At 36.7% G+C, this 10526-nt stretch overlaps 1 protein-coding gene across 1 annotated transcript; it reads right to left on the reverse strand.

Annotated features, from left to right (window-relative positions):
* Positions 1–6: 6 nt before the first annotated feature.
* On the reverse strand, positions 7–1855 carry MESR6 (misexpression suppressor of ras 6). Its single transcript, XM_017182181.3, has 2 exons — positions 1205–1855; positions 7–1148 (listed from the first exon to the last, which is right to left on the reverse strand). The coding sequence occupies exons 1-2, from the start codon at positions 1740–1742 to the stop codon at positions 247–249; spliced, it is 1440 nt and encodes a 479-aa protein (XP_017037670.1). The 5' UTR covers positions 1743–1855; the 3' UTR covers positions 7–246.
* Between the last annotated feature and the right edge of the window lie 8671 nt (positions 1856–10526).

Genomic DNA, 10526 nt, shown 5'->3' on the forward strand with positions numbered 1-10526 from the left:
TTCCAATCTTTTCGTATGTCTTTAATAAATACGTTGCGTATGCATATTTAAAAGTAAAAAATATTATTTATAATCGAATAATTGGATTGTTTCATCTTTGAGTTTTCGTTTTTTTAGAATCACTACAGCGGGCTTCTCGGGGGACCACTTTAACCCACAAATGGACTCTTTAAAATTTGATTACCAATCCAAAACGTGTGGTAAAAGCCACCCCCCGTAGCCCTTTTAAGATATTATTTAGTTTGCTTATAGCTTCATCACGTCCCAGGGATCGTCCATATAATGTAATATAGCTTTATCATGAAGTTTCTCCCCAAAAACCTCTTTAAGCAACCGTAAAACGCGCTCCTCTATAAACGCCACCTGATCCTGTGGACAATAATCATCTTGGGCCGAATGGGCCATTGTTATGGCCACCGGTGGCACTGGCAGACGTTCAATAAATTTCTTGAAATTACCAAAATACGATTCAAGTTCCTCAGCGGTGCTAATGTGATGCGGTAAACCGTTATTGTCGGTGGTGCTACCCGAATCGAAGATCAAATGCCAGTCAATCTCATCATCGGGATACTTTTCCTGCAGCTGCTCGGCAAGGCTAACAATCTTGGCATATATCTCCGGAGTTATGACCTTCTCATCGGGCTTTTCCAGACCCTCAAATGTACGTTCCTCCTCCAAATGCCAGAAGATTTGCTTCAAGGCATCCAACTGGGTCTGCCTGCGGTCTGCGGTGGCCATGTAATCTGCTATAGTGGCGGTGCCTGAACTTTTGATCTTCTCCACGCTTTCGAAATGAAAGATTTCCTTCAGCTGATTGTAGCAATCGGCATCTTTGTAGATTTCCAAAAACGGATTGGAAGTGCTAAAGAAGTCCAAGTCTATATCGAGCACAAATCCTGGGGCATCTTCTAAAGCTAAGAATTCCTTAGGATCGAGATTCTCGTTGTCGGCATCGTGTACTTGTAGCTCCACACTTTTGGCTTCCTGGAGATCATCGGTGGTGCAATAGTTGCCATCGGCTATAAAGTAATCCAAAGGACAATCGACGCCAATGCGATCCTCCTTGTGACCCACTTTGAACTGATGCCGGCCAGTGGGCAGCTGTTGGCACCAGGAGTTCTTAAGCCAAACGATGCGATTAAAGTGACCTAAAGGCAGGGTTTATATTAATTAAAATTCCTGTACAAAAATCCAACCAACTCACCTGCATACAGAGTGGGCATAATCCAATTCTCAATGCTCAGTTCATTGAGCATTGTGTCCTTGTCAAAAGCCGCACTGGCGGCTATATGACGAGGGATAACCAAATCCGGATGCGAATCAAAGTGCACCAGAATATTATTCTCTAAAGGAAGATGTCGCGTGCCCAGGCAGCGGTAGATAAACTCCAGGACATCGTTGTGATAGTCAACAATGAAGACGGGAATGCGTTGGAATTTCCTTGGACTACTTGGGGTGCTCTGCACCGAGCCTAAGGGCATTCCCCGGTGGGGTATCAGTTGGGGAATCTCCTCATCATCCAAATCTTCGCTCTCCTCGCTGTCATCCCCCTCAGCACTCTCTTTTTCCTCCACAGTCTTTTGTCTCTTTGTTGGCGGCGCCTCTTCTTCCTCCTCCTCCTCCTCCTCCTCCTCCGCCTTCTCGTCCACCGCCGGTGTCATCGAACTCTCGGGACTTTCACTTTGGGTTAGCTTTTTCAAAGCCGCCGCCGCACTCTCCTTGTCCAGGGTATCCGACTCCATATCGTCCCGGGTGTTTCTTAATATTCGCCGTTTGGGAACTTAGTTTCGGCTTTTAATTATTGGCATTTAATTTTGTATTTAATATTTCTGTGATAGAGATGTGAAAAATATAACAAAATATCAATATATCGATACGGTTTATATCGATGGTGCTATCGTTGATAGAGATGGTGATGGTGTATTCCTGCGATAGTTGGTAGACTATCGGGGCTTTATTTATATGTGATTTTATTTTGATTTATAATGTTAAGGCAAACTTAAACAAACTAAAAAATTTGATATATAATTTAAATTAATAAAATAGAAGCTGAAAAATAGGCAAAGTATTCAATTAATAAAATTCGTTATTTTGAACACAAATATCGATATAGATTTCGATGGCATTACTATAAGTCCGTTAATTTTAAAATTTTAAGCTTGGAAACTCTATTTAATTCTTATTTGATATATAAAATACCATTCTAAATTAAACAAAATTATAATTTTCTTCAAATGTATATTATTAATTAATTTATTTTATTTAAATATTTATTATATTATTAGTGATACATTATAAAATGTGACTTTTAATGTAATAACATTTATTGAAAATTAGTTTAAGTTAATCATAAAATATAAAATAATATAAATATAAAATAATAATAAAAAATAGTAAAATAGTTTTCTAATAGACTTAAAACTTGAATAACGAATTAAAACGAGAAATACAAAAAATTTTATTTAGGAGAGAAACTAAAAATATTATAAATATAAATATAATAAATACTTTTTTCGTTATATTAAAATATTTTAAACTCACCAAAGCAGAAATCTAAAATTAGTTCAGTGACTTGTTTACTTTATTGTTCTTATTTATATAATAAATATTGATTAAATTAAATGAAAAAAAATCAACTTGAAAGAAAACCAAGTGCCTCAAGGAGTCAAGGACTTCCCAGGAACCCATAAAAGCAATGTACACATGTACATTCCAATTGCAAAGTTTGTGAAAGGCGTTGTTTTTTTTTCGAAAAGAAATTCATTAATTAAACATCACCCTTGGTAAGCTTCGGCCCACACATAGGCCTCACTTAACACCACCCGTCGCCTGAGCCATTGCCACCACCCACATTTCAAGGTTGCGCTCACATTTCGGAGATTTAAATCAATATTCCGTGTGTATCTCTGAAGCTCCTCGGACGCTGCTCGCCGTAATGCGATTGCTATTGAGACTTGGAAGAGCTTTCAGCCCGCAGAAAGCGCCGCCCACGCTCTTCCGGGGCTTTTCATTCATAAGTTGTTCATTTTCTGTGAGTATTTGTATTTTTGCAGCAGCAGAAGCGGACGCCCGCCCACATGGCCGATTGGAATGCGTAAAATGTTGCCGCAGTGTATATGTTCGTGTGTATCTGTGTCGCTGCAACTCTGTATCTGTGGGTTTCTTTTTTGTATCTGTATCTTTACTGCTTATTCGCATTTTCAGTTTTTTTTTTTTCTTACTTTTTGCTTTTTGCAGCTGGTGAAAATGAATGGCGGCTTGGTGGTCTGGAAAAACGCCAGCGCCGACTGCTCTGCTCGGACGTGGGCGTGCAATGTTTCCGCCGCTGGAGCGTTATCAAAAATATATAACTGTATATAGACTTTTGTGGGTGTCTCCTCAACAAACACACTTACAAGCACAACACTCTCCTTTTATTTTCTTTTTTTGTTTGTTTTTATTTTACTTATTTTTTTGGTGCCAAGTTATTGCGTGGGCTGTGCGACACCCCGAAAAAAACGGAGCCTTACCCCCAACATTACAACACCAACAAAAGTAGGGAGTAATATAGGTTTTCTATTGGGTATTATTAAATATTTCCCATTGAAAAAGTCTGGAGAATATTTTATTTTGAAGTTAATTTCAAATTTTTTTTGGATTTATACAAAAAGTGAAAAGAAATTCAGTCTTACAATTACTATCATAGTAATACTATAGAGATATTATCAGTAATACATAATTGTACTATTAGTTTTTCATGGAAACATACATGGAAACCTGATCATTTTCTATTTTTAAAATTTAGACACATCAATCTTTATGGAATATTCAACATAATATTGACCTCTTCACTTTGGTCAAAAAATCATACCATACTTCTCCTTTCCCCGTTCCTCTTAAAACTCCCCATTTTTTATTTACAACTTACTTGGTTCAATATAATTAACAAACCAGCCTGAAAGCTTATTGCTCAAGTATTAAAAATAAAAATTCCTACAAATTGTCAATGGGAGATGGTTGGGGGAAGTGTTTCTCTAAAACGGAAGTGCCAACTTTGAGAGCATCGCCCCTTTAGCTCCGACTTTTGATTGAATCAATTGGCTGCAATTTCGCTTTTAGTTTTTTTCTGCTTTTTTGTTTTTGTATCAATTACAGTAGCTCCGCGCTTTCTCTAGCTGCTGTCTCACCCAATTCTCGCAATTAATTTGCCTTCAGCTTGACCCCGTAGGTCAAACACTGTGCCGCATTAACCTTCGTTAGCCCCTACACTTTTTTTCAGTTATTTCCCCTTCAATTGAAGAAGGATGGACGGGTGATGACAATGATGATGATGGTGGCAAAAAAAAAGAAGTGGGAAAAGCCAGAAGAAATTTCTGCGCTCGAATGCTCTAGTTTAAAAATACAAGCTCGTAAAGTCAACACCCGAAACAAGGTCGAAACGAGGGGAGTATAAGATAATTTTAAAGAAAAAAACAAAATATAATAAAATATTTATAACAAGTTTTAAAAAGCTCGAAAACCTTTTAAATAATAAATTATTAATAACTTCATTTAAGCTAAATTTGATACTTCATTTTAACTATAAGTAAAACCTTATAATTATTGGTAAATATATTTAAAAAAAATATTTTTAATTTACAAATTTCTTTAAAATAATTTTGGTTTAATTCCTAAGCATGGTGTTCACTCAACCATTCCAATTAGGTTTTAGGGGCACAAAATTCACCAAGCTACCACCGTGAATGACGTCAAAAGGATTTTGTTTCTGGCGTAGGTGCTTGCTTTGCTTTTCCCTTTTTCGTCCTGTATTTTCTTTTATTTCATTTTATTATTTTACCTTTTTCAAGTGGAACACGTGGCACTGGCTGTGTTTAAGCCACCGTGATGCTGGCTGAGCAGAGAATGGACCATGTGGAAGTGAGTCAAAGGGAAACCGAACCCGAGAACCCATATATAGCACACAAATCCTGAACGAACCAACGTCATTCGAATTTCAATTCGCTAAATAGTCATTCAGTCATTTGGTCAGGTCGCAGTTTGTTTCATATCAATCGCAACATTTGCTCGCGTGTGCGCCCAAAGCTGAATTGTTTCACATCTTTTCCCTCTTATCTGAAGTCTGGAGTTTGTGATGGTTCTTTTTGGCTATTTAATGGTGGTTTCCAGACCATTTTTTTGGATAATTTTAGGACATACTTTAATTTAAGAATATTTAAACTAAAAATTTATTAATTTCGTTTAGGAAACCAATTTTACAACTAAGAATTAGTATATCTTATGTCTTCCAGATATTTTTAATCAAAAAAATTCAAATTTCTTCTATATAATATTACGTATACGTAATGTCAAAATGTTGAGCAATATTACTCATACGACACGGGGGCTTAATACAAAGTGTCTTTGTTCCCAATGATACAAGAACTTAGTTACATTTTTTTTAATAATAAACCTAAAATATAGAAGTAATTTTTATCTTAAAAATTAATACGATATACGGCTATAAAATTTGAGCATCACTTGTCTGGAACAACGTCATCAGAGTGCCACGAATTTTAAATACTGGGAAGCGGGAGAAGAAGGCATACGGGTATCTATCTAGACATATATATATTCATATACACTCCTGCCCACAATTATACGACACCCCGAAAACTTTAGTTTCGACCCTCGTAGGAATGTCGGGAAGCATATTACAACAAATTCAAGTATGCTGAATTAAAGCTTAATGAATTATGCTTAAAATATGATTTTTTTATCTCTGATTGGACCACCCGTTTTTAAATAGCGTTAAAAAAAGCAGAAAAGCCCGATTTTTGCCATGCCTGAAACTGTATCATAGCTATACGACACATGTCAATTTTTTCGATTTACTTAATATTTTATAATTTTAATGGTATATAAAAAATTGTTTAATGATTAATAGAGCCACTTTAAGCCTTGGCAACCTCAAAAAGTCTCTTAGGCATTGAATTAACAAACTTTTTTGGTAAATATTGGTGTAATGGAAACTTTTGACCCAAAATATCACTTTTAAGGGTCTTGACACTCTAAAATTTCTTGTTATTGGCCTAAGCTCGCCTGACTTAAGTAAACTAAATGTTTTAAATTAAATTCAAGCCAGGGGAGCACGGTGGCCAACCCAAAACTCTTATATTGTGATTATTTATGAAGCGCTGGGTCTCTCTAACTTGGTGAATCCTGCATAAAAACATGATATTTTTCCATATGTTGTTCCAAAAATGTTAGAAGAAATACTTTTTGTATTCTCCACTATTCATCTTGGATCTGGGAAGCACAGATCAAGCGCTTAAGACGCATGAAAGGCTCCCCCAAAACAGCGTTTTGAAAAAATAAGTTTAACCTCATGTAAATCTGTCCAATAGTGTCAAAACCAATCTGGGCCGTCAAGATAAACATTTTTTTCGTCAGAAAAAATTATCTACCTAAAAAATATTGAAAAAAAACTGTATAATCAAAAATAAGTTAAAATGTCATACTGAGGCCAGTGTCTCCAAGACTTTTTCCTAAAAATTTAAGTTGTTCTGTTTTGTAGCTCATTTTTAAGAATGGAGCCGTCTTTAAGACTACTCTGACTATGTACTACGATGATTTCAGTGTCCGCCAGACAGTCATTCGTGACACAGGCTGACTGCAACTAGCGGCAAGTGTGGCGCTCCAAGCAATCGAATAGCTAAATCTAAGAATTATGCGACGTTCATGGCGGTCGGGCAACTTGGGATCCTTCCAGAGCTTTGCTTCACTCCATATTAATCCGAATTTAAAAAAAACTTGGGATAAAACAACGTATTTGATACATTTTCTGCGATATTTCGCTTACATTAAAGCCAGCATCGTTGTAAGCCCTTATTCTTCCCTTTTTTTCGTCGGATAACAAACATCCACTTGGCATTTTATTTCCAAATCATTAAAATGTTACCAGAAACATAAAAAAAATTATTTGAATCCAAATAATTACCTCTAGCCGTTAAAATTGACATGTGTCGTATAGCTATGATACAGTTTCAGGCATGGCAAAAATCGGGCTTTTCTGCTTTTTTTAACGCTATTTAAAAACGGGTGGTCCAATCAGAGATAAAAAAATCATATTTTAAGCAGAATTCATTAAGCTTTAATTCTGCATACTTGAATTTGTTGTAATATGCTTCCCGACTTTCCTACGAGGGTCGAAACTAAAGTTTTCGGGGTGTCGTATAATTGTGGGCAGGAGTGTATATATATAGAATTTGTGAGATATATCAGCCTCTTTGGTCTGGTCAAACGTCAAACGCACGTCGATCGTCAGATTGTCGATTGCCGAGACCCGAGTGGCGCCCACCGACATCCGCTGCTCATATGGGCGAGTGATTCACAGAAATCTTTCGGAACGGAACTCTGGGGGCTGGAACTCTGGGGGCAGTGGGCTGATTTGATGCTAAAATGAGTGTGTGAGTGTTCCACAAGTAAGTAAAGTATGTCTGATCAGGCGGAACGGAAATGCGAACGCGAGATAATCAGACGCGCCAATTCTTAATCCCATTTCAGTTGTTTTAGGTCAGTAAAGTGGAGTGAAAAAGTAGTGTGGGAGAATTATATTGTTAGTATTATTAGATTAAAGTGGTTTAAGATAGTACGTACTACAATTGATCAGAAGGAAAAAAATTATTATAATAGGTTTTCCTAGAAATCTTTAAAAGGATCTTAGACTTCTAAATACCAAGAATAATAAGCCAGTATACTTTAGTCGATGTTTCATCGATATGCACCGATATATTTCCTTCACTTATCATCGATATACAAGAATCTTGGTGTTTTTATTTTCAAATGAATCACCACAATATATGTGTATTTTAACCGCTACTTTGATAATTAATTACAACTGAACATCAAACAAAAGAAATTACTGGATATCGTAAATAAATCCCCAACATGACTTATAAGAAACCTCGATAAAATGTTAGCCGATTGCCAATCACACAGTTCCTGTATTTTTCCAATATTCCCAGAATTCCACTTGCTGCTTGGAATCATCATCCATATCGGAAACGGCCATGACTGAATGAATGTACTATATCTAAACACTCCTTGTGGGCGTCATCATCATCTGTATATTGATTAGACAATTGGTTTTTATAATCTAGTAAATGCCGTCACCTACCTGTGCCATTTGGAAATGCCAATCGTGATGTGCAAAAAATCTAATTCAATTTTTCAGTTAATAGATTAAAGTTGGCCCACGATAAGACAGATAATGCGTCAAGTGATTCATTGAGCTCTATATAAATGAGTCCTCCAATTGGGTATTCCCTTTTGGTGCTGGAATTAGACATTGAACTTGGCCCCTACCGAAAAACGGAATACCAAGGTTTGACCTTGGTTTCTACAGTGTCAGAAAATGAAAGTAACGAGCAAGGCCATTCCCCGCAATATGCAATTGAGCAGCTTTTTGAAGTATGCTATCCCAGGGCTTACCTGAAATTCCTACGAGCTTTGATGCTATACTGAAAATAATTTTATTAACTTTTTTAAAGTTTTTAAAAATATATCTAAAATTATATATACGTTATTACAACAATCATAAAGATGCGAAACATGAATAAAAACAACTTCAAATAGGAAAAAATCAAAAGAAATAAAAATTAATAAACAATAATTTATTAAAAAAAATAAAATAAAATAAATTTGCAATATCTCTAAAATTTTAGTATTCTTCTCTAAAAGTAACAATTTGTATTATTCAAAAAACTCACATATTCAAACTTATTCCAGATTTCTTTCAGTGGACGCATTCTTCTTCCGCCCTTTCTTCCCGGGCTGGCAGACAAGCTGGTGGCCTCCCACGCAAACGTGTGTCCTGGGGAACGGCACCTCCGAATTCCCCTAGCTGCGAGGACACTACGTCCTCGGGTTCCAAGTCGCAACCTTGCTGAGAGCTGAAAGCGAGCAACGCCTTAGTGCGTGGGTTTAAGCATAGATTCCGTATTGCCACTTCCCTCACTCTTACCACGTTTCCCTCAACTCCCATTCCCCCAGTCAGTCCGTCTTTCTTTATTTATCCAACGGTTTTCGCTGCTGCGTGGGACTTTCATTCATGAAAATTTTGCTCGAAAGTCGTTGCCGATTCGTATACATACACGTGTAACTATGTGCACATACAAAAGCACGTTGTGCTGGGCTCTACCTAACGGTATATGTATGTATAACTTGGTACATAGGGCTGCTGATGCGACGCAGGCGCCTAGCACAGTTTTGTTGTTTGTGGAGAAATTTTTGCACGCGCCGCATATCCTTGAAATTGTCCTTCCATGCGATTTGTGCAAGTAAGAGTGTGTAAGTGAGCCTTCCTCCTTTTGGTGTGTAAATATCAGGGTCATGGTTATAAAATTAAACATTTTGTCGAGTCTCCAAAATAACTGGAGCTTAGGGGAGAATTTTCGGGGCGCAAAGCTTTCCGTGTAGAGCTCCCCAACAAGAACTTCATTGATGATTCTGCTTCTTCTTCTGCATCTGGCTTCCATAACTTCTTATCGCCAACTTCCCCTTACTCCTCTTGCTCCATTAACTTTTGCATTCATGTACTGGGGCTCTCACCCAAAAGAGAGTAGTCACCAAAGTAGGTGCGATTGAGGGAGGGAGTAGCGGAGCGAGAGCGAGAAAGAGCTAGTTTAGCTGGCGAATTCAATGAATCAACATGGGCACGCAGACTATTGCACAAAAATATCAATGAACTTTACACAAAACTTATGTGAGCGTGTGCAGTGGAGAAATAGTCAAAGAGCGAGGAGAGAAGCAACCGATTAGAGTGGAGATTGGAGAGGCACAGGAGGGCAGGTGAGAGTATTTTGCGATCCCAATTGGGAATGAATGTGTAGGTATATGTGAATTTATGTGCACCATCAATGAAAGTTGATTAATAATCATGTTAGGTTCTTAAAAAATAAAAACTCACAAATTCACATATTATTATTTTGTTTGCTAAACCGAATGTCTTAGGTGTGATTACTTCCGCAGAAGATTTAAGTTTAGTAAGCCAAAGGCAACTTTTGTAATAATACAAAATAATAGTTTGTTCAGGTTAATTTCAATAAGCTAATATTTTTAGAAATATGATTATTGATTTTAATGAAATATCCTCATTAATACATATTATTTATTCTTTTCATTTCATGCTACAAGAAAAAAAAAACTATTCTTTTTACTATGATAAAAGACCAAAAATAAATTTTTTTAATTAAATTAATTTATCAAAATAAATAAAAGATAATACGCATAAATCCCAAATATGTGAAGTTTCTATGTACTTATGTACATACGTTTTAACATTTTATATTAAATTGAATTATTAATTTACAACTTATGACCACTTTCCACCTCTTCGTCGATTGCAGTAAATTTCCCAAGGGGTTTCTTGTGCACTAGCTCTCCGGCTCTCGCTCACCTTTTTGGAGAGTTGGACTGCTCTGCTCATGCCTCTCTCTCTCTCTTCTTCGGGTAACTCTTTGTGTGGGTGAGTGAGTGCAAGTGTGTGAATCCTTGTTTCGAAATTTCTA

This window comes from Drosophila kikkawai, chromosome 3L (assembly GCF_030179895.1).
Source record: "Drosophila kikkawai strain 14028-0561.14 chromosome 3L, DkikHiC1v2, whole genome shotgun sequence".
Lineage (NCBI taxonomy): Eukaryota > Metazoa > Arthropoda > Insecta > Diptera > Drosophilidae > Drosophila > Drosophila kikkawai.